A 23,994-nucleotide genomic window follows, 5' to 3' on the forward strand; every position below is an offset into this window, starting at 1 on the left:
CGCGGCCTGGCGGTTCTCGGCGAGGCAATTAATGCAAATACGAGTTCACTTTTCGAGCGCGCGTGCGGCCGCACTGCTCCCTTCGGCAGAGCGTGGTCAACCTTGGACTGGCGAACCCGGCTACTACCCTCGCACGCACTCTCTCTCTCTCCCTCAATCGCGGTGTACTTGATAATGCTAATTCCAGACAGCACTGGCAAAGCTAAGCAAGGCTGCGACGAACGCGCCCTCGTGTTACGCCCAACTCATGTAGCCACCCCTTCATAAGAGCGCGTTCGCTAACGCAACGTAATAAGCCGCCGTTAGTTGAGTAAATAAAGGCGTGGACAGACGTTAGCTGATAAGAGCCGACTGAGTGGTATGAATACTACCGTCTATGAAACTTAAGTCCTATTAATCGAGCGCGCCTGGCTTCGACGAAGAGTCTAAAAAACGTTAACCGAACCTGTGTGTACCGCCGCAGTGTTTATTTCGGTTTGCTTCAAGTCGAATACTTCTGCTATATACCATCTAGACATCATCGTCATCACCCGCCGAATCAGCTTTGCTGTGAGGCAAAAGTTTTTCTTCACTGTGAAAACCCTACAGCACTGGTGTCGTGATGCCAATGGCTAACTTCTAGCGTAGTCGAGAAATCACACTCTGCCTTGATTATTTCGTCTTTGTTTGTGGAAATTCGCGGGATCAGCGCAAGAGACCTCCCTGCGTTCCCCAAGTCAGCTGGACTTTGGAGCGGTTCTCTGCAAGCGGCATTTCGATCAATGTCATGTCGTTAGTATGCTCTTCGCAGTTGCGGGTGCACTTGGTAGCGAGATTTCGTTATAGAGAGGCGTCGCTCGGGAGACGTTCGTGCTCTCTCTTTCTCGCTTCTTCCTGCATGCTTGTGCGAGGGGACTTTGGGTCTTGCGCTGAAACGACTGCACAGAACTCCAGTCAAGGTGAAGAGGAAACAAACAAAGAAGGTGCGCTTGTCGGTGATGGTTTAACGCGAGAAAAGAAATGAATACGATAGGTGCCGGTTGAAAGAACACTCTTATACAGGTATGAATACCTCGCCGGTAGGAGAAAAATAAAACGGTGCCGAAAACGAGAGTCCAGTGCAACAAAACAATGGAGAAGTGAAAACACGGGGCAGCGAGGAAGGCTGCTACGCGTCTTCCGAAGTCGAACGGAGAAAGGTTGGAGAAGAGGGAGAGAGGAGATGAGGGGGGGAGGAGATGCGGGGGACGGCAATTGTTGCCCGAACAACGCCGCCGCCCTTGTAGAAACGCGCCGTGAAGAAACAAAGCTCAAAACGCGAAGCCGAATCAGACGAGGGGGCGTGTGAGACGCGAAAGGTCGGCGAAAAGAATGAGAAGACTTTTTCGCCTTCGCCCAGAACTGGGAGCGCAGTGGAAAGAGAGAGAGAGAGAGAGACTGAACCTGGTTTCGCTCGTGTTTTCTTTTTCTTTTTTTTTCTTGAGCGTTCTCTCTTGTCTTCCTTCCTCTTCTGATTACAACCGTGAAGCTCACCGCGAGCGGGCATACGCGCGGAACGAAATGCTTCATTTATTTTACTTCAGTTTACCGTGGTTTCCGGCATCTAGTCTACATGGTCTGCACTGCGCAGTGTCGATTCGAAAAGATAGCGATACAGAGGGAGAAGTAATAGACTTTGTCGCTCACCCCTCTGCTTAAGTAGCGATAGGGATAGCTGTTACGCACCTTCGTACTTCAAAAAAATAAGCTAAACTAAACTAAATAATGACAAAATGGTGAGACCGCGTTCTTCGACATTGAAATTGGTTAGGTCCTTCGTACCACGTGAGCGCACAACGTAGTTAGTACTCAGGAGCGCTTGCTTATCTCCGCCTTTAAGTCGTTAGTCGGAAAGAATAAATGAGGGAGTCTGCGTATCCTGCCTGTGACGGTGATACCGCTCATCATGAAAACTTCATCTTTGTGGCTACGACCATGATAAGAAGTGTACGCTCAACAATGCAGGTAACCCGATTCTCCCAAAGGCCAGCATACTAGCGATGCTTAAGTAAGAAACCAACTTTTGCTCCATATGGTAGCGAACGTGCAATGCAATGAACGCAAACAAGCAAACAAAAACAAACACAGGTGGCATAGAACACGCGTTCATACCCGCACCGACGAAGCCAAAAAAAGAAGAAAAAGCTGAATTATGCTCGTTGCGTGAGGGGAGTACTGTGCAAGTCGCGCACTGCACAATTCAGTTCACTCCCAAGAAATTAGGCTGTCTTCGTGGTTTCCATGTCGCCGAAATCTTTGTGGGCACCTCCATACGCTATACAAACAAAGGAACACTATGTTGTGCTCACACAATTAACAACATTATTAAAATCAGTGCACAGTTGGTGCTGACTATCTAACCTTTTACAGTTACTTTTTTTTTGTCAGAATATATTCCACTGCTTTGTCCGGTTGTAAGGAATCTGTGAAAATTTTTGAACACAACGAGGCAGGCATCCAATATGTAGCTGCGCAGCGCCTGCGCGAATGAAAATTCTCTGCGCGCACAACTCGCCGGCTTACATCGCGAAAGATACGGAACCGTCTGGCAAGGTTTCTCTCGTTCTCTTGCTTCCTTTCCTGCTCGCGGTTTTTGAAAGTTATAAAGAGAGCGGAGAGCGGCGAACAGCAACCTTTTAAGTCCGGTTCAAACGCGGCGGCGGCAGCAGCAGCTCGCGCGCGCTTGGAGGTCCGTCCGTGGCCGCACGCCGTCCGTCCCCCTTGACTGACGTTTCAAGGTGATTTCGTGATCTCCGCGTCAGGCCACCTCTCCGACGCGATGCGCGTTTATTTTTTTATTTTTATTTCATTTTTGACCTTCCAATAATGCCGTCTTTGTTTTCGAGATTCGGGAGCCCGTTCTTATCGAGGGGAAATAAAAAATAAATAAAACAATAACACGCAGCCGCGTAGCATTGGCATGACTGCTTGGATGCATAAGCAAGAAAAAGTGAAAGGAGGAAAATGTCTTTGAGAGTGAGGGTGGTGCTAACGCGAGAGAGAGAGAGCACGACAGCCGTGCGAGCGTGTGCCCGGTGTTGTATGGACTCCGAAGAAAGCATGCAGGTGCTGTGCGCTTTACTGTCAAGAGCTGTGTGACGTGGGGAGAGCCTGTGTATGGCTCGGGCAATCGTGACCGCGAAAAGAAACGAGAATAAATAAAGACTTAAGAAGCCAGGCTTTGTGCGTGCAGCTCCTATGGGAAGGGGAGGGGCGCTACACTTCAGGCTTATACGACGAAGCCAGCACGCTCGCTATTGTGGTCGTGCTTAGGTGGCGCTGGATCCGTTTTTAAAAGTACTCGGCGCAGTTGAAAATTGTTGTTTTTTTTTTTTTGCGTACACTAAACCGGACTTCGTTTTCTTTTTTTTTTTGCATTGTAGATGACCTCTTTTGATCCTAGCGGCCTCTGGTGGATCTTATTTTTCCTTCATTTTTAATTTCCTTTAGTTCTGTGCTTGCGGCGACTCGTATTTTCCAGGTAACCGTGCAAAAACGGCGATATTAAGGGGAGAGACAAGTCGGCGAAGGAGAAGGCAAACCCCGATGGAATATAGGGGTTCCTATGAGCAGTAGTGGTAGTGCAATTGTGCGGCAGTTTGCACTGGATTGGTGGCTGTAAACCGCTTTTTCTCGCTGTAATGACATCTCCCCTTATGCAGAGGCTGGCCTAAAGATTCTCCCTAGAAACAAGTCCGGAACGGGACATTTGTAGACATGTGAAACAAACTCCGTTCCGCACTGTTCTAGGCTTGCGAGATTAGCATTTCAGAAACGTATGATACCTATGCCGCAAAATCTAAACTTGAAAAAAAAAAAGAAACAGAACGGCACTAAACAACAACAGCAGACGACCCGCAGGTCGCTGCGAGTGGTACTTGACTGACCAATCGCGGCAGTAAATTTTGATCATATGGATAACAAATTATTTAACCAATCGCTACCAATTTGTCGCAGTTAATGAGCAATAATCAGGTTGCCTTCCAGTCGGCTCTGGCGTGCCCCAAGGAAGTGTGCTGGGGCCATTATTATTTTTATTGTATATTAATGACATTAACACTGAACTTGATTCGAATGTGCAAATCAGGTTGTCTGCGGATGATTGTGGGCTCTTTCATGAAATAACTTCAATTGACGACCAAATCCATCTTAACTCCTCTATTGCTAAGATTTTTGAATGGTGTGAAACGTGGGACATGAAACTTAACACTGATAAGACCGTCTTTCTTCGCTTCTCTCGCAAAAAAGCTCCGCTTTCTTTTAACTACAGGCTAGGTTCGTCGCCTTTGCTGGAAGAGACTAAATATAAGTATTTGGGTGTCACACTTACTAACACTTTATCATGGAATTTACATATAGATAACATCTGCTCTTCCGCACTCCGCAAACTATACTTCTTAAGACATAAGCTTAAAACTTCTCCCCCTAGCGTAAAATTACTTGCTTACAATTCACTAATTAGACCGAAACTCGAATACGCATGCGTTGTCTGGGACCCGTTTACTAAACACAATATCACTCGCCTAGAAAGGGTACAGAGAAAAGCTGTAAGGTTTATTTACCCTAAATTTTCCCCGTATGACTCACCCTCTGAAATAATGCAGGTTAATGGTATTCAATGTCTTGCACAACGAAGAAAAAATTTACGTTTGGAATTTCTTTACTTGCTTTGGAAACAAGAGTTAGCTATTAACCCTGCCCCATATCTGTCGCTTTCAACGTCGAGGTATACACGCCACCATCATCCTAATTCTCTGACGCCGTATTTTGCACGAACAGATTTATTCAAGTTTTCATTTTTTCCTCGCACAGTAACGGACTGGAATGATTCTTTATTGACTTTCGCCACACTTTGATGCTTACTAACTTTGTTATTGTTTTGTTTGCCCTTTTGCCCACCCTGCTTGGACTTGTATAAGGTTTGCAGTATTTAATAAAGAAAGAAAGAAAGAAATCAGCATATCACTCTTACGGTCTGTTATATGTTAAACAAGTCGCAGACATAGAAATTTTCGCGCTTTAAATTTTGCCTTATGGTTAGCTTTTTTTGTTTGTGTGAGACCAAAAACTTTAGCAACCGACTACTTCCTTGCATCAGTCTATACTTCTCGTTTGTCGAACAGATCGCGTTTCAGTACTAAGTAAGAGAAGAGCAAGAGAGAAAAAGATTAAGTAAGATTAAGTTAGAGACAAAGAAGTCGTTTGCCTCCTCCTAAGGTTGTTGGCGTTTTTCATGAGAAACATACAAGGTGCATAAAAAGTACTCAGGCCACAGAGTGTGTTTTTCAGCAGTACATTCTGGCACTTAGGACGCCTGTGAAGCCTCCAAGTTTCTCAGAGGTGAAAAATATACTTCTCTTACCCTCTTACACAGATATCTTAGTTTCGGGAGCGTCGTAGATGCTCCACTTTAGGGCTCTAAAGCAGACCCCGTGGCCCGGGAACTTCTGACACGACCCGTACCTCGTGCTCTCATCCGCAACTATATGGAACGGCGTTACACACGGCACGCAGCGTGACACACGGCACGCAGCGTGACACGCGCGCAGCATCTTCACCTTCACGAAACTCCTGCGCGACGTCCAGCATCAGACATATCCCAGCAGCGGTTGACATACAGTCGGCCCGCTGTCGAGCTTCAAGTATAATCCGCCGAAGAAACGTATAGAGGTGTCTTGTCCTTTAGGAACGGCCCCGGAGACAACGGGAGCCATTACAATCCACGGACAGCTAAGGAAGAGAACGAGCAAATGAAGAGAATGAGAGAGAGAGAGAGAGAGAGAACAGAAGAAAGGAAGCGGGGGAAAAAGTAACAACGTAAAAAAAACAAGAAAGCACTGGCGCTTTGAAATGCGTGAGGGTTGAAATTCTTCACCGTATACCGCATAGCATACCCGAGTCGACCTCACGAGAGAGTGACGTGCTGGCGAGGTTGAATAGGGAGATTGTCTCATTTGCAAGAAGCGATGGCCAGATTCGAGGGAGGATAAAGAAGAAAAAGTGTGGGAGGTGTGTGGGAAAGAAGGAAAGGAGAAGAAGGGTGGCGTAAGAGCGGTAGCACATCGTGTGGCTGCGATCTAGCGCGCTGGTAACGCGCTTCCGAGGCACCTTTCTCGCCTCTTCATTTTTGCTTTCCTTGAGGCCGCCCGGTAAAGAGCGAAGGTGCAACCCAAAGAAGATACAACGGGACGAGTCAAAAGGCGCGCGCGCCTGTCCTGAGCGTAACGCTACAGCCGTGACGATGACGCGTCAAGGTTGACAGGCTCCTTTTGAAACGTCAACCGGACAAGCGTCCCTTCTGCGCGTGCCTTCCTTCCACTGCCTTCCCTTTCTTTTTATTTTTCTTTGTGTGTTTCTGGGGTGTCCCTCGCTTATGTCCAAGCGCAGGAAGATCTGGACGTCTCTAACTGTATTTTTATATATATATATATATATATATATATATTTTTTTTTTGCGTAAAGGGAGCGAGGAGAGAAAGCGTAGCGCTACGCGAGGTAGCCCGAGCAGTAAAACCCGCTCTGGCAGGCGCTTAAATCTTTTCACCTCGTCTCTTGCGAACAGCCTTACACTTAGCATATTTGAGCGCTCTGTTTAAGCCGGCTGGCGTTCAGGCGATGCGGAACGACGGACGAAAAGAGATGTCAGCTTGGATACGATTTGCTGGTGGCATTCGGTGAGAAGAATTAGGGATAGAAAGAATGAAACAAAAAATGTTGAAAAGAGTGACGCAGTGAACAGAAGAAGAGCATTTGAGAGCTTTTCCGCCTTTTGATGTTGTGTGGCGCAACCTCCTTTTTTCGTTTCGATTTTTTTTTTAATGCGAATGCATTCGATTTTACACTTCGCCAGTAATACTATTTGATAGGATCGGTTTCCAGCGCGGGCCACATTTCATATGCCTTATGGTTTTATGGCGAAATTTAGCTGAAGTTTCACCGAAAAAGAGACGAATGTATACCCTAAAGCAAATTTTGGTGGAACACCCTTTATGGTATGTCGAAAAGCCGCAGTTTCGTAGCTCTGATGGTTTGCTGTAACTATAGCTCAACGATCAGATAACCAGCGTTCATGAACGGTTGTACAGGGAGGAATATCAGCAGTTAATAAAGTTGTGGTTGTTGTACCTTCGAAGGAGGGTACACGTAGTAGGGGGCGGCAGAAAGTCGGATGAGCGGATGAAATTAGTAAGAATGCGGCGATAACATGGCAGCCTCTGGCACAGGACAAAGTTAATTGGAGAGGTTTAAGTGAGGTCTTTGTCCTGCATTGGACGGAAGTGGGCTGCTACTGCTGCTGATTATGATGACGTTCTGCGCTCACTTTGTAAAGTTTTCAAGCAGGGGAGATGAATCAAGAATGGAGTAAAACTTTTGGAGACGTAAACAAAATACGCTATTTCGTACTAAAGAAGACCAAAGACATTGAAACCTAGAGAACGTGGAAGATATTGCTATTTTAATGCAATCGCATTATAGTCGAATACAACTAAAGAATGCAGCGGCTTTCCCCCCCCCCCCCCCCCCCCCCCCCCCCCCAAAGGACCCCCTTCCATCCAATGGCGTCGACCGCTTCTCATGACCCTACTAGAGTGATAATGCAGGGAACGGCACCACAATGAAGAGGGGGGTCTATCAGCGACCATGGCGAGTGGGGACTATCCCCTTCCATCTATCACTCCCTGCTTTGTCTCACTAGCAGGGTCACGAGAATCGGCAGACGTCATTGCCTGGAAGGGAGTCATTTGATGAGGAAAAGCCGCCGCGTTCTAAAGTTTCATCGACTTTAGAAGTCACCATGGGGCCAAAATGAGTCGTCGGTCATAAAATTCTCCCATTGGCTGGAGGGTAGTAACGTCACTAGACCGAAAGTGACGTCATTTCTGGTAGAGGCATCAACAGCTTCTAATGCTATCGCACTGCCAACATAATGTAGTTAGGTGTCCACGTGAATTCTTGTTATACCTAAGAATTTAGAGAAAATAAACGGCGTAATCACTTTATATAGATTACTCCAGATAATGACTACATGCCGAATTAGCATACCCCATCTGTTGTCCCGGTTTCAAAGACTGTTGTCTTCTCTATTATGCATTACTTAACAAGCGTCTCATCTTTCTATTCTCGCGCCTTGCTTTTGCATTTTACCCCGCTTCCGGGATAGGAACGAGGCTAAAAAAAAGAAAAAAAAAATAACGTCTCCTCTGCGGCCGTTTGTCGCACTTTTCCCACAGCACGAACCGCCTACTCGTGAGTGCCTGAGCTCGGCACTGTAATGGCTGTTGATTTTCAACTCGACGTCTGTGAGAAAAAAACGGCGTTTTCCAGGCTTCGCTGGCGGCTTGCATTTCGTTCCGAAACGAATCGTTTTGTGAGGATCCCGGCCGTTCAACCGCTTCACTCACAAACACCACGGGCTGTAATTAGACCACGGGGGAAGAGAACGGGGGGGGGGGGGGGGGGGGGGGAGTGGATTCTGGTGCATCGATAGACAACTGCGACGAGAAAAAAAAAGCCCGATACCGTTGTCGAGACTACCTCTGTCTCGAAAGCCGGGCGACATTCTCACGTCGACTGGCTCATTCCGCCGCCGCGCGGTCGCCTTTTATGAGTCAAACCTGGCGTCTCCGTCGTCGGTCGCTGACAATAACGCGCCGCTCGGGTTCTCGCCCGCGTACACTGCGTTCCCACGCAAGCCAGCGCCGGATGTGGGGAAAGACGATCGGCGGCTAGCACGTGTTGCGCACGCGGTCGCAGTTATTACGAGGCCAACTGTCTCTAGGTGACGTCACACGGTCTTGTGACTGTCCAGAGCTTTCACGGCGATACGTGTGTACGGGGGCTTCCCCCGTTTTTTCTTTTTTTTTTCTCGTCGTCCCTGCTGGATGAAAAATTCAGGGGGGCACTTTGTCGACCTAAAGTGCGGTCAGTCGAAAGCCTAAAGCGCGGTGTTGCTGCTTGTGTCAGTGATGTGTTGTTGATGTTAAGCTTCGCCTCCAAGAGTGAAACGCGACAGCGTCTTGCAATGATGATGATGATGAAAACTTTATTTGTAACAAGGGAGTTTTGGACACGTCGGTCCTTGGGCCCCCGCACGGCGCCACTGCACTCAAACGTTCATGTCCCGGAGCGTCTTGCAACGCTGCCAGGGAGTCCACAGAACGCCATCGCCCGTTCGGTTCTAAGCCTTGATCGTCGGTAAATCGGTTTTTGAGGAAAGGAAATGTATCTGTCTCGTATACCTCTGTGGACAGCTGAACCTCGCCGTAACGGGAAGGGAGGAAGATGGGAGTGAACGAAGACACCGTATTCACTAGACGCGCCTTTCATTCCAAACCATCGAGGTGGCATGACGGGGTGACTGGTTAGCATGCTCGTCTCGCACTCCGGAGACCGGAGTTCGATTCCCGAGCTCGACCAATTTGCTACTTGGTTTTATTTATTTATCTGGCCTCATTAGAAAGGTTAATTAGGCTTATTGGGTGATTAAGCAATTAACTAAACTCATTCCCACTTGCTTGGAGCATCACTGTACGATCCCTTTCATTAGTTGCATGGTTACTGGCCAAAGTACAATTGGCCCCGTTTGAAATTCGTGCACTGTGACATCACGACCGTTTCGGCCAATTGAAAAGCGTGACATTTCTGTCGACAACTCCTGCTTACAACGATGAGGCATTAAAGGCTTCCGCCTTAAAAGTGCACCGTTCACGTGAGTTCGCTTGTTGGCTGAAAACTGTAGCGTTCAACTCTAGGCAAAAAAGAGCAAAACTCTAGGGCAGCGTATGAGTAACGAGCGTTAGCAATATCGAAAGAATATTGCGTCATTAGCCGTATTCGCTATATCCGGTACAATTGTTTCGTTATATCCAGATATCTACTTTTTTTATACCAACGTATACAGTTCAAGAAGACAAATTGTTTGACACCTCATTGAATGTGCTATGTCAATTAGTTTGGCCGTAATGGACGTTTGAAGTTTCAAGAAGTTACGGTATGGGGAACCAAAGTTGTCGGTGCGAATCCCAGTGATTAGCTACGTTTCGATTGGACTAGTAATCTTATGCTACGCAATGCGCTGAATCGTTTGATACCACTCCGAACATTCTACGCCAATTATGTGGTCCACGGTCTGTGTACTAATGGTACCACCCGCTGGTCCCGTTTGGATGGCCGTGTGTTTCATATACTAACGCGACCTTGAGCAACGGGAGTATTGAAGCTAACGCTCTGAAAGGGTGGAGTTCACATCAGCTGTATGAAAAGTGCAGCGTTCAAGAGCGTTCACCAGCTTGATGAAAAAATTCTCTGCCTCTCCCGTAACCGAGAGTAGAGTAAGCATGAAATGTTTACGGGCCTAATGTCCTCTCGGTGGACACCCGAACCGCACCGTACAGGAAGGGAGGAACGCCACCACCCGTTCAGCGCGATGCCTTGCCATTTGAACGCAAGGTTTTTTTGAGGAAAGGAAATGGCGCAGTAATTCTCTGCCATCTCGGTGGACACCCGAACCGCACCGTAATGGAAGGGAGGAACGCCACCACCCGTTCGGCGCGATGCCTTGCCATTTGAACGCAGCGCTTCTCCCCCGGATCACGTATGACAACGAAGTGTAACGTGGCATTTATGTGCTTTTTGCACGCGTTATTAGAAATCGGAAATTATAATTCCGTGCATTATCAAACCCACAGCTCCACTGATATCTTGATAAACATTGAGAAGGCACTGGCAGCAGTTATTTTTTGTCTCGTTTGGAGACCAACCGGCGCTTGCATGCCGGTCGCGTAGGAGGGCTTAGAGAGTCTCGTTAAATCTCGTTAAGTCTCGTACGGTGCCCGGATGTTCTCGTTTCAGAGCCCGGATGACTGGAATTCAGTGCCCGGATGAGTGGATTTCAGTTCCCGGATAACTGGAATTCAGTGCCCGGATAACTGGAATTCAGTGCCCGGATGAGTGGATTTCAGTGCCCGGATGATGTCTCTCGGTCTCGGCGTGACGTCACCACACTGCCGACAACGGGAGCTAAAAGCATTTCATGCTTAAAACCAGCATTCGCCTGCTTTATAAAAAAAATGACCTGGCTTAGCTTATGGTTAAGCCTAGGATTTGAAGCATAGTCGGCATCGGTGAGACAATCTTGAGTCTGCAGTAAAACCATTTCTTCTGCGCGCTGCTCCTTTCGTTTCTCACGTTGCTTGTTCCGGTAAGCACGCTCCTTTACAAGGCGCTGTTCCCGCTGTTCAGGAGTTTCTTCAGCACGCATTTTCCGTTTGGTAGAATTTCGCCGCTCGAACCGAGTAGAAGTGCTCGAAGCTTCATCCTTCACCTCGGCGTCGGTTGTCGAACGCTGCCGTCTAGCTGCATACTGTGCACGTCGCTTGGCAAGCCGTACTTCTCGTTCTTCTCCCGTTCCCGTGGCTCTTTGTAACTTGCGCTTTGCGGTCTGGCGAGCCGCCCTCTCCCTGGCCGACATCTCGCTGCTCAACTGGCTCAACGAGTGCGTCGCCTTTTGCGTGACGTCAGTATCCCTAGCGGTAGGAGCGGGAGTTAGGCCGCCGGCGGAGGCTGCGCGTCCGCACGCGAGCGCACGAGGCCCCAGCTTTCACAGCTCTTGTGACGTCATATCACGTGGTGCCCCGATGAAGGTCAAGTGGTAGCTACGCGGCCGTGCGCGGCGCAGCAAGGAAGAGCTCGGTTGTTCGAGTAATATGCTTCGCATAAAAAGTGGCAGGGGTCACGTAGTTAGACCGAGTAGATATGCGAAAGCGTGTGTTCATTCTTCACCTCTTCTTTCTGGCATCTGGATGCGCACGCAGCAGCGTTTCTCGCTCTTCATCTTCACACCCTCTCTCCGCTCGGCGGCAGCTGACGCGATGCCCTCCTCCCATTGGCTACAGCTTTCGCGACGCTCCTCCGAACTTTCCCGAGCTTCCTCCTATTGGCTGCAGCTTGCACGACGCTCCTCCGAACTTTCCCGAGCTTCCTCCCATTGGCTGCAGCTTGCGCGACGCTCCTCCGGACTAACCCGAGCTTACCCGAGTTACTTCGAGGCTTCACACGAGATTATTGGCTTGGTTTGACCCTGTTAAGTAGTGCTCTCCAAATATAAAGTGTAGCATTCACCACTGCCGGGGCCTGTAGGTTGAACAAGACGACTGCTATCGTAACAGTCGCGAAGTTTCCCGTGAAACGTGTTGATCGAAATCGTGCAACCCGGTACTTCGAAAATTAGGAGGCTAAGTACCGTTGCTCCTCTAGCGGCGTTAAAATGAACTGCTCAGCGTCACTCGAAAGCAGTGTTACGGCTGTGACCACAAGCTCGTAAAATCATTCTAGGAAGTGGTAAACAGAACCCTGCTGTGAAGGAATATCCCTATGTTAATTACCTTAGCTGCGAAGCCTGCCTTGAAGCTGTATTCCCCTTCAACTTTGATCGAGGTAGAACGACTGTTCAATTAAATCGCATCAACTGGTGGCGCTTTATAAACGTCCTTCTTATACCGGCGAACAGTTTGCCTGCAGTAAAACGAAAGATGTTACCTTCTTGGCGCTCGATAAGGAGTTCGTTTCTATGCTGCCAAGGCAAAGCAAACAGCGAAAATTAAAGCGAAAATATTCAGCGGCCGCTGACCTCCTGGGAAATAAAGATAAAATAGCGCCAAAGTGAGCGAGCAAAACAGAGCGAGTGAAAGTTGCACAATGCGCAGCTGCTGAAATACGCAGCAAGCCGAGGGGGTTGCGCGGGGGGGGGGGGGGGGGGGGGGGGGGAAGAGAGGGAGGGGGAGTCAACTTTCACTGCTCGCAGCGACTTCCGTATCTCTAAAACTCCAAAGTTCGCCCTCGTGCCAGGTCGCCTTCTTTCAGTTTTTTTTCCTTCCCTTTCGTCTTTTTTTCTCTTCGTTTCTTTGTGCCTCAGGCGGCACACGCGATAAACTGGGTCCAGGGGGCACCGGTACGCAAACGGGGGAGACTGGTGGGTGGCCGCCGCGCCATTTGCATAAACAGCCGCGTGACGAGCGAACTCGACGACGACGACCCGGTTTAGCGGTCAGGTGGTCAACCGCTTGAGATTTGCGGTGGCCCTCCGGTCGTCGACCGTTATTTCCAGGGTTTCGCGCCGGCGCGCGTCCATGCGTCGACGCGTTGTAGTGCCCTGGCGCAATCGACGACGTCAGCGTACCACCTGACTCTTCGTTATTGATTTTGATTCTTGGAACCCTTTCAGACGCGGCTCGCTGTTTGTTCGTTCAGGTTTGAATGAAGTATTTAGTTCTGCAACGCGAAACGCCGCTGTTATTGTTCTGAAGGCATGTATACCGTCTTTGCCCAGAGTAACGTTCCAGGCAGCTTTCTCTGCTTCTTAGTCGTGGAGTGGAGCGCTTACGCCACCCCCTAAGCTTTTAATCTTCGCAAGGTAATGAGGACCCTTGTCTTCACCCTTCAAAAGCTCTTGGTCTTTTAACTCTAAACACGAATACGGAAGTAAAATACGGAAGTTAAATATGGAAGTAAAATACGGAAGTAAAATGGAGTTGTCCTATAGCTAGAGGATAGAGTACTCCTTTTTTCACCCCTTTCTGCTTAGAGTGTAGGGAAGCCGTAAGGGTCGAGTGCGAAGGAAAGCAAGCAACGTCTTTGCTTAGAAATCCAGAACAAACGTTTATATTATTGCGAGTGACAAATTCTGTCCTTGCAACGACAAATGAGGTCCTCTCTCCTAAGCTCACTGTTTTTGAGAATTATTTGCTGCATTCGTTAACCCACAAAGAAAAAGCCCCCGCGTATTAAAACGCTGAGTACTAAAAAAAATATATCGCAGCCAGCTTTAGGACACTAAAAAAGAGCTGCTGAGTTGTACGCAGCTCGTACAGTTTGTGTCAAACTTAGATGGATCAAGAGAAATAGTTAAAGGGCTATTAACGCCGAGAAAGGTATAGGTTCCATCGCGAAGCGTGGTTTCGGGCTCCACTCGAGTTCCCTGCGCCTTCTTTTAGCCTCGCTGTGAAGCCTACTGTTTTTGGGGTGAAGCGCCGTTTAACAGATTCGCGTGTTCCCTGTAAGTATAACACATACTGTACACATAGCGCCTGAAAAGGTTACAAAAAGAAACAGCCGGAACAAGTCTACGCAGAAATAGCGGTCGCCGCGCACCGTCGATGACAACGGTGTTTTTTCGCTACAGTTTTCTCGTCTCGAGTCCCTTTCAAAACTGCGGCGCACGAATTGTGACAGAGGACGCCCTTCGAACACTCAGAGCTGCGCTGACGTCGATCTCCAATAATGCTGGTAAACCTGTCAGCATTATGCGAGGATTAAGTGCATGAACCAGTAGACACAGAGGTGCCCGTGGTGGTGATAAAAGTACGAAGTTTAATATTTTTCGCTGAGATGTTTCCTTCGAATCCAACGCCACTAAAGGCAAATACTGTGGTGGTGGTCGGACGATACGTAGTTGAGTTTCTCGGTCAGATCTTAGTAGGGTCCCCTACTACTCAGCGTTCTAGCGGCTTACTATTGCGACCTTCAGGTGGCGTCTCTGGGCATCCCCTTATCATATGGTTGAGGTCAGCCCAGTACTTACATGACTTACACCTATCAGTGCACTACCCCGGATACTGATACACTTTGTGTGTGCGCGTGAGGGGGCTTGGACTTTAAACGATTTACATTGCAGCTATCTGCTAGCACTTTTGATAGACGACTTCGGGGCGCCAGTTTACCCTCAGCTTAATTCGAGAAGCCGCCAAAAGCCGCGTCAGAAAAGCAAGAAAAATAGCAAATAAGTTTGGGCCCTCGCTGCGGGTGTTCTGTCGAGTGGGTGTTTCGAGTTGCCGGACGCGCGTGGTGTGGACACTTCTCTTATCGAGAGCACCACCTCGGGAGGTGCTCCCCTTCTCTCTCTTTACAGCCTCCCCCTTCGTTCTCTGTCCGTTCAGCAGGTTTCTCCTTATCGCATCGACAACAGCGCTTTTAGAGAAACTTTACTGCCGACGACACAAGGCTCCTCCTTTCTCGGATCTCGCTCGCCGCCACACCTCCCTCCCTCCTCCAGCACCTCTGCCCGATCCATTCCGAAACTCGTTCGTTTTCCTCGCATCGCTATCGCAACTCGGTTGGCTCCTGTATTCCGTGCCAGGAATTGAGCATCAGACACCACGCAACTCCTCCCCCCCCCCCCCCCCCCCCCCCCCCCCCCATCACCGTGTCGCCGAGAAGACCGAACGAGCTGTCTCCGCCGGTCTTGTTCTTATCTCACTTCGAAAACCAGTCTTCTTTGGTGGCGTTGGCAATGCGCTGCTCTCCGCTTTAACGCCTCCCCCGGTGTTACTGGGCGAGTGCATTTATTCCTGTTCGAAAGCTGCGTCGCGTGACAAGAATGTAAGGGCTGTAGATTCGCAGCAAGGAAATACAGAAGCCCCCCCTCTCCCCGCTTGTGTCCTTATAGTGTCTTTTTCGATCACCGCTCTATTCTCGTTGCGTTGGCACCATGGAGTTGTTAGGTTCGCACCCAAGTTGTCACATGTCGACGCTGCCGCCGCGCCTTCGCTCGCGACTCGTGCAATTTGTTTTCTTTTACAGCATGGGCGTCGCCGATTTCGTCGCGGATAGAACGAAAAAGAGAGAGAAGAGAAAGAAATGGGATGGACAAGGGAGGCTGCTGTAGTCGCGGTGGGGCGCTTTCGTCGCTTACTTAAGCCCCCCCCCCCCCCCCCCCCATCCCCTGCGTACGTAGAGAGGGGGGGGGGGGTCACGGCGGACAGGGTAGTTTGCGAGGTGTCGCTTGATAAGGTCTGCGCTACGACACGCTTTCGCGTCGACACGCACGCTCTCGGCAAGCAGTCAGATGCCGCTGATGGAAGCGAGGAGCCGCTTACGTTGGCACCTGTAGCACGCGTAGGCGTTGTTAGAATCGCATTGTTTCACTAGCTTGGCTTATAGCAGTCTAGCTGTTTTTTTTTTCACATTTTTTTATTCGTTCGTTCTTTACATCCTTCTTTCGATACCATTTTTAATTAAAGCTAAACATGCTCTGATATGACTGCCAGCTGCATAATACCGGTAAACATTACGGGCAGGCGGAGAGCGCAGTTTAGCATCAAATGGGGTGTGATGGCAGATTCCGGTATTTGGGGTTAAGCAACCCAATGGGCACGCCGGACATGAGGCACGTTGTAGTAGGGTGCTGTGGATTAATCTCGACCGCCTTGTGCTTTTTAAAGCGCACTGGAATCGCACAGCACACGAACATATCGCTATATCGCCTCGATGCAAATGCGGAATTCCGCGGATGACATTGCATTCCGTGACCGTGTTAGGCTAAACAGCCGGACGTCGAAGCCACCGATGCCGGGTCCTTGTTTAAAAGCTTCTTCCCATTGTTAAATGCTTCCTGTTGTCATGCTTTGCGGTATGAATATGCCGCTGTTGCCAAGATTAAGCATTCCTATATATCTAAATCTACCCCGCGACTTGGACACCATGCCCTGCCCCCATAATGGAGTGCTCTAGAGAGCAGCTTACTCTCGTCTCAAGGCGAAAGCCTTTAATGGGTCATACTGTCGTCCGTTAACAAAGCTTGTAACACGTGTTTAACTCGGGAACTAAAAAAAGTAGAAGATAACCAATGCTTGCTTGAGATAGAGGAGGAAAAAATAAACCTATCAGCCAAGTTTTATGACTGTAGATTAATTAGTTAATTAATTATAGGCAAAATTGTCGAAATTGCGTCGAAATAGCGCTGACGTCCATATAGCCACGAGAACGATGTGACGTCACATCCACCGGAAGTCGTCACGGCATAATAAAAATTGTCACAGAATGGTAGGAAAAACGTCAGATTTTTGTCAAATTAAATGGAAAAATATGTAATTAAGCGTAATTAACACTTAAGATCCCCGAAAGATGTATAATATGGGTATCGATATATTTGGGTATCACACGGGAACGGTGTGACGTTACATCCACCGGAATTCGTTACGGCATAGTGCCCTCGGCTTTCGCCTCTCAACACTTTAGTTGCCAAAGTGTTTTTTTACTCCCATACAGGCTGTGTCTATAGTTTAGCTCTGCATATTTAGCCTTAGTCGTTTAAGCGTTCCGCCTCCACAGGCTAAGCTATGCGGAGACGGTACACAGAATTTGAACATAAGAATAAGAGCGGTCTGTCATGGCCGCCATCGACCCCCCCCCTCCTCTTCATTTTTTTTTTTTTTTTTACCGTCGCCGCTGGTCGCGTTCTCACCTTGTTGCCGTAAGAGAGCCGGCGTCCTTGCGGCCCGCGTCGAAGCGCACGCAGGACTGCGGCAAGGTCGGGGGCCCGCCCATGAACTTCTGGCTGCGGAAACCGGAGAAGGAAAAGAGAAAAAAGAAAGCATTAACTTCGCAGTAGCGGAGAATTCGTAATAGCGAGAACTCTGTGTACAGTGGAGAATTCGACACCTCTTCTGTTTTCGTTTCTTTGTTGTTATTTCTTGCACCTTCCTCGTTTCCCGCTGACAGCGTTCATTTCAATTGAGTCGCGAGAGACAAAAGGGGCGGCCAGGAATGCGCGAAGAGTCGTTCCACCAGCGCGTGGCTCGTGGACGCCTACGGCCATCGGCGGCCTTAAAAGCGACGCTTGGCGGGCGGATGTTTATAGCGCCGTGGGACGCCGTGACACGCGACGTGTGCCGGTGTGGGGAGGGAGGCCTTGGTGATGGGGCGAAGGCCGAGCAAGTATTACTGCAGCTTTCGATTATTCCGCTTTTTATCCCCGGCGGATCCTGCGGTGCTTTTGATAGCCACGACGCTGATGCACTCGGGCCTTTGCATGTATACACAGTGCTTTCTATACATCGTTGGGGTTAAAAAAGGAAACAACGAAAAGAAAGGCTACTCAGGAACGGCCAACGGCAACTTTATTGGCTCGGTTCCTAAACACTGGCGATGCCTGTGCGGTTTCCGCGTAGAGATTGGAGAAGATTGGGAGGTTTTGAGGTTGCGCGAGGAAAACGCGTTGTTTTGTGTTGAGAATATTGTTTGCCGGCTAGTTTAGAGGTTGATTTATTATCCTGTTCTTCTCAGGCAGTTCGGACAAAAATTGGTTAAAATCTGGCGTGGAACCCTCTGAGTGAATTGCGGCATTTCAAACAAAAAATAATAAACGAGTGGGGGAGTGCACTCTAAACCCATATACGCCTATAAGGGAGTAAAATTGGAGTTAACTGTCCTTTATCGCACACCCTTTTATAAATGGAGTGCCATAGAGGACATTTAACTCCCTCGTGTATCGTGTAAGAAGGATTCGTGTTTTTTCTTTCTGCGAATATAAAAGTAACCTCTTTGCTAATAGCCACACCTGCATGTCGTGTTTTTTTCTTTCTGAGAATATAATTTGGATTAATAATTGCTATTTTTGCCTCCACAAGCGGCGTTAAACATAGGGTGAATGCCTCTGTACAAAATTCGCGGCAGCTTACGGCCTTGAATTGTTTTGACCACCTGCCGGTCTTACTCGATTAATTCCGCTGCTGAATTAGAGCCGGGATTTCAAGCAATCCGGGGTTCGCTGAAGAATGCTCCGACATAATGACTAGCGCGAAACCGCAAGGGTCAAGGTAAAAGGTTTCTCACAGGGCGCAGCGCAAGAAAATAAAATGGGTGTGAACCGTTTATCCCTGTCTCTACTGCTTTCTTTCGCGTTGTCGGCGGCGTTCAAGAAGCTGCAACTCGCCCAGCTTTCTTCTTAAAAGAAGAGTACTTTACTCCGTAAATCACTACAGTCTCTTTCGAAAAACACAGCAAAATTTTTTGTCGTCACAACAGATTTTTTTTGTGTAGTATTTTGGGGAAATACCCTGTAGTAACAACGCAACTTTCTGTTGTGCTGCGCAGTCTCTTGTAGTAGCGACAGAACCAGTTTTATTGTGGCAACAGGCGACTTCGCAATGCAACAGTGACGCGACGACAAAATATTTTCTTGTGTTTTGGCCTCGACTCTGTTGTACTTTTCGACGAAGATCCTAGTTATCAGTAACATCAAGCAGCCAAAAACAATGCTGCTGTTCCCGCAGGGTCACTTTCTGAGGGTAAAGGTTTGGTTTAGTTTATTGGTGTTTAACGTCCCAAAGCAACTCAGGCTATGGGGGACGCCGTAGTGAAGGGCTCCGGAAATTTCGACCACCTGGGATTCTTTAACGTGCACTGACATTGCACAGTACGCAGGCCTCTGGAATTTCGCCTTCATCGAAATTCAGCCGCCGCGGCCGGGATCGAACCCGCGTCTTTCGGGTCAGCAGCTGAGCGCCGTAACCACTGAGCCACCGCGGCGGGGTTGAGGGTAAAGGGAGTGAGAGAGAGAGAGAGAGAGAGAGAGAGAGAGAGAGAGAGAGAGAGAGGAAAGGCGTAGTATTACGACAACCCAGCGAACTCTATAGGTCGGTAGACGCGACACAGGAATGGCACCTCCACCGACTAGAAATACAGGCCTTGAGCCTATACGGTGGTCCCGCGACATGTTGCCACAGGTTGTCGTTCTCGCTTATCAATGCAGGGGAGGGTAGTGGATGACGGGGGGGGGGGGGGGGGGCGAAGGAGGGTATACGAAGTTTCTTGAATCGCGCATCGGCAGCAACAGCAGCGTGCAATCATACGGAGAACCACATCTAACTTAGCGGCTACTTATAGAGGGAGAGAGACATCGGAGTTCGCTCGCTATGCAAAAGCGCGCGATCGGGATCATCGGGTACCTAACCATTGTTGTCGCGGTCGGCGGTAGGGGGAGCCTGCAGCGGGGCCTCCAAAGTACACCAATTTTCAGAGAACGCTGCCTGTCTCTAATTCGGCGCTAACACGCGCCACACCCCCCTCAGACATTAAATGGCGAGGGGAAGAGATGGGGGGGGGGGGGGGATGCTCGCGGGCTAAATGACATCGCCGCCGACGCCGCAACCGTACGACCGACGAACGTTTTTGTGTACGCTAAGATCGACCCTTATAGCGTGGGAATCGCGAACGGGAGGTTTTTCCACGCCATTTGCAAAGTATATATGTCTCTCTCTCTATTACTCCCCGCCATCTTATGTGTGCTGACCGAGCAAGAAAGGCAGGGGGACCGAGAGGAAGAAGTCGACAAGCCGCAGTTTCGTTTTTGACGTCGTCAACTTCGAAGACCGACCGCAGGGTGGCAGGGGTAGTGCGTTTATACAGCCAGCCTCTTCTCCTGCGATTGGTGAAAAAAAAAAGTATATATATATATATATATACATCCGCTCTTCAATCCCGCTACGTCACAGCGACGTCGTCGACCCTACTACTGCGCGTTTAATAATCCTCGTCTAAACTGAACCAGATCGCCGAGAAACTGAACAGCATAGAAGTGCAGGGGGGAGGAGTGATGATCATTGTGATCATCGCCCGGCAGGAGAGCAGAGCCCCCCCCCCCCCCCCCTTTTTTTTTGTTCGTCTTTCTTTTGTTTCCTCATTCTTCCTTTGTAATGGGAGCAATCACTCCATCTCTGGGCGGCAGCGGCGGTTATTATAATACCGCGTTGAGAGCGGCCGGCCCGCGATTACACCGACCTGCATGCATGCACGCTGGCTTCTCGCCGAGACGATGACGTTTCGGATGGAGGCCTCGAGAGATGTGGACGCCGCGGCTTTATCGCCACGCCTTGTTTCAATGGCAGAGAGAGATTGAGAGAGGGGGAGCCGAGCGACGCCTGCGAGAGGGAAGAGTTTATTAGGAATCGTTTGGGGAGTAACTGGAAAGTTGCGCTGCGGTGGCGGCAAGGCGGCTTCGATGCGTGTTATTAGCGGATGAAGCCCGTTAATACATGGCTCTCTGCAAAACCCGCTGGCTGTTCCTTTGATTCTCGCTCCATGCAGGAGCACTTCTTTGCAGAGCCGAGCGAGCGAAAGAGAGATGGATTTCAGTGCGGCAGCGGCTCGTGAAACGTAGTATCGAAAACTCGCCACCGTAATCATCAAGAGCTGGACGCTGGTGATCAGGAAGATGAAGGCTGCGGTACACGCTGTCGAGTATTATAGTGCTTCGGTTGTTCCTGCCTTTACCGCCGGCGCATGCTCTGATCTGGCGACGTCGTGACTGCAGAGTCCTGGTGATGTGTCCCCGCGGGGACATGGGAACGCGCTCAGCCCTAGAAACCCGTCGCTGATACCAACGGACATACGAGGTTAAAGGGACACGAGTGCAGCCCCATCGAATTTTTGTTATTTAGCAAGAATCGAATCTGTCGTTCTTTCTTGTTGTGTTGATGCTTGTTCGGGAGCGAAAAGTGCATATACTGCTGAGAAAATTGGATTTAAAAAAGAAAATTTCCGTTTTTTTCTACTGCTTCCTGGTTCAAACATGTGACGTCACGGCGAAGAAGGACTCCGTGATCACTACTTGAAAGCCAATGGCGGTGTGACGTAGCCTCAGGGATCTGCACCCAGAGAACTATTTTGACGTCGCTGCAGTTTGCTTGCGGAACCGCCCTGTATTGACGATACCTGTAGTTTACCTTTAGACCTCTCTTAGCAGATAGAGGCTCCGTTTTTAATGAATATATCGTCTCTGTCATTAGAACGCCGCAATCTATTGGCACAGGCGAACTTCAATTTGGTCTTAGTGTCCACTTAAAGGCCTGTTGCTACTTGCCTTGAGAATGGGTGTCCTTCTATCTTACAGGCCTTTATCAAATGTGTGCATGGGGGCATGGTTTCATACGCTACTATGCTATGGGCTTCCCGAAGCATGCCTGTGTTTTCCGATCTCTGGAGAGTTGAAACGATAGCTCCCCTCATCCTGATGAGATGTGGGTTTCTGACGATGCGAATAGAGCCACCGTGCGCGGCCCAAAACTTAGTTGGGTGGGCCGCAAAGTTTGTTCAAACGGATTTACTATCACAACGTTTCCCGTGAGAAGGGGACGAGTGATGGGGAGAAACGTCACGGTTTCTGTTGATTTTCTCTGAAAGGCATTAGCGCAACGGCGTGTAGGCTGCTCGATTCAAGGTAGTACTAGAGTCAGGCTAGGTGGTATAGTGTGCTTAACTGATCCATAGTATAGTGTGCTTAACTGAGACATCATATAGATGTCACGAAAATCTCTCTCGTTGGTCAAACAATATGCTTCAAGTTGAGGAAGCAGGTTGAACAGTAAACGACCATCAAATGAGGCAACTGAACGCATCTTTGCGAGCTGACAGTGATGCACTGTCCACAAAAAAAAAAAAAAAGAATCTAGACTTCGCACTACAGAAGTGTCGGTGATTAACTGTACCGCACCTTATTCCCAGAACCATTCACACGAAGTAGAGTTGTGTCACGTGACTGCAAATTACAAATTCATACTGGCTAGGAAGTGAACACGCTAATGCTCTGTTCTCATTGGTCAGAAGTTTGTGGCGTCATCACGAAATGGTGATGTCTGTGTTTTAAGGCGATAATGTTAAGGGTTCCCGTACAGCGTCAACCCCACGGTCGTCGGCGTGTCGAAAAAAGCAGGTTGACTCCCTGTCATCTAGGTCACGCGACCTTGTGGCGCCGTCAGACACTGCTCACCGAGGCAGGTGGCAGAACATAGTGTGAGGTTCCAGAGAACAGCCTCTCCTGCTCCACTGATGTACCGGGGGTGAGGAGAAAATGAGGGAGGATGGGGAGAAGGAGGAAATATAGGGGAGAGGGTAGCAGTTAAATTAATAATTGGTCGCGAGAAGTTGCTAGGAAAGAGCAACCTGGATCTCACAAGACCCGTCGGTGGCTTCGTTTGAAAGAGATACCTGCCGGGCAATGGCGCATGGCTTAAAGGGGCCCAGAAACGCAATCTTAGTCAACTGTTTTGCCTGTTGATTGCATACAGTGAGTTATAATGGTGCTATTAGCGTCGGTAATACCGCGTACATTCCGTTTTTTTAATATTTTAATGTCCTCCCAAAAACAATTCATGGCTTTGACGGTGTCGCCACACAGTGGCGGGTTTTTAGCAGCGGATATGACATCACCTGGCGCGAGCTTGATGATCGGACAAACAGTAAATATACTGCAAATTGTGTGAATAAATAGAGACACATTTTGTCACCTGTCTGCGTTTTATATTAGATCAACAAAAACAACTGGTTTGTCTTAGATAAAAGCCCTGCAAAGCAAGTAAAATAAAAATACACCACCAGGGGCGCTCTGGCATGGAAACGACGCTGCCAGTCTCAGCGAGAACGAGTTACAGAGAGCAGGCAACCATGGAGTACAAACTTCCGCGACGTGCTCTGGCTGGCTGTTTTGGTTGGTTGCGCCAGGTGCCGTCACTGGGAGAGCGAAATAGGAGTGGGAAGCCCCGCCAAAATCGAGTTGAGGGCAGCGTTTTGTTTGCTTGTATTTTGAAATTTCTCCACTGAATAACTCCCGTTCCTGTGCATCGATTCCTGTAATTCTTTTTAAGTCAGCATCTGTGTGACATAAAGAACCGACCTGAAGTATAGCCGGTATCCCCCCAAGCAGTGTTTCGCAGCCCCTTTAACCACTGCACCACTGGGCCAGAAGTGACAGGAGGACTCGCAGGGATCTATGACTGTGAAGTAGAGAATGACCAATTCCACATGCATGTGCGTGGAGCCAGAACCTAGGCGACAGAAGAGTACTTTCGCGGGAAGAATTATCTAATGTTATCATCGTATTGTACTCTTAAGGGTAGGTGAAGCGTTATGTGATGATGAAAGAAAGAACAGTGTCCGTGTCTGCTAAGTGATGTGCAAAGAAGACCCCGGACCACTGAAGGAACCGATTAACGTTTCGCATCATACCCTTAAGGCGAAGCTTAAGCGTACCCTCGAGTTGTTATTTATTTGTTTATTATTTTTTTGCGGTAGATTTACACTATTACCGGCTGTACGACAACACACTGAATCCGCGCATACGTTAACCCACATAGCTATCGTTGTGAAACCACGCTCAGATTCGCCGTCAGCGGCGGATTAATTCCAGCCTGTTCTGCCGAGGGC

General features: G+C 48.9%; 2 protein-coding genes across 4 annotated transcripts in view; one reads left to right on the top strand and one right to left on the bottom strand.

Annotated features, from left to right (window-relative positions):
* Positions 1-23,994, bottom strand: part of LOC149365508 (uncharacterized) — a 620,172-nt gene that overhangs the window by 504,067 nt on the left and 92,111 nt on the right. For 2 of the 3 annotated variants that reach the window (XM_089543220.1, XM_089543244.1), the window contains exon 2: positions 17,258-17,350. In XM_089543220.1, coding sequence (XP_089399346.1) covers positions 17,258-17,340 — 83 coding nt within the window. In that variant the 5' untranslated portion in view covers positions 17,341-17,350. Of the gene's footprint in view, positions 1-17,257; positions 17,351-17,454; positions 17,548-23,994 lie in introns of those variants that run through there. The other variant, XM_089543229.1, reaches the window with a different exon arrangement.
* LOC149365511 (uncharacterized) overlaps positions 1-23,994 on the top strand; it is a 255,271-nt gene that overhangs the window by 48,588 nt on the left and 182,689 nt on the right. The gene's annotated exons all lie outside the window — the stretch shown is intronic.

Source organism: Amblyomma mixtum, chromosome 1, assembly GCF_055824585.1.
Source record: "Amblyomma mixtum isolate Tamu chromosome 1, ASM5582458v1, whole genome shotgun sequence".
NCBI classification, from domain to species: Eukaryota; Metazoa; Arthropoda; class Arachnida; order Ixodida; family Ixodidae; genus Amblyomma; species Amblyomma mixtum.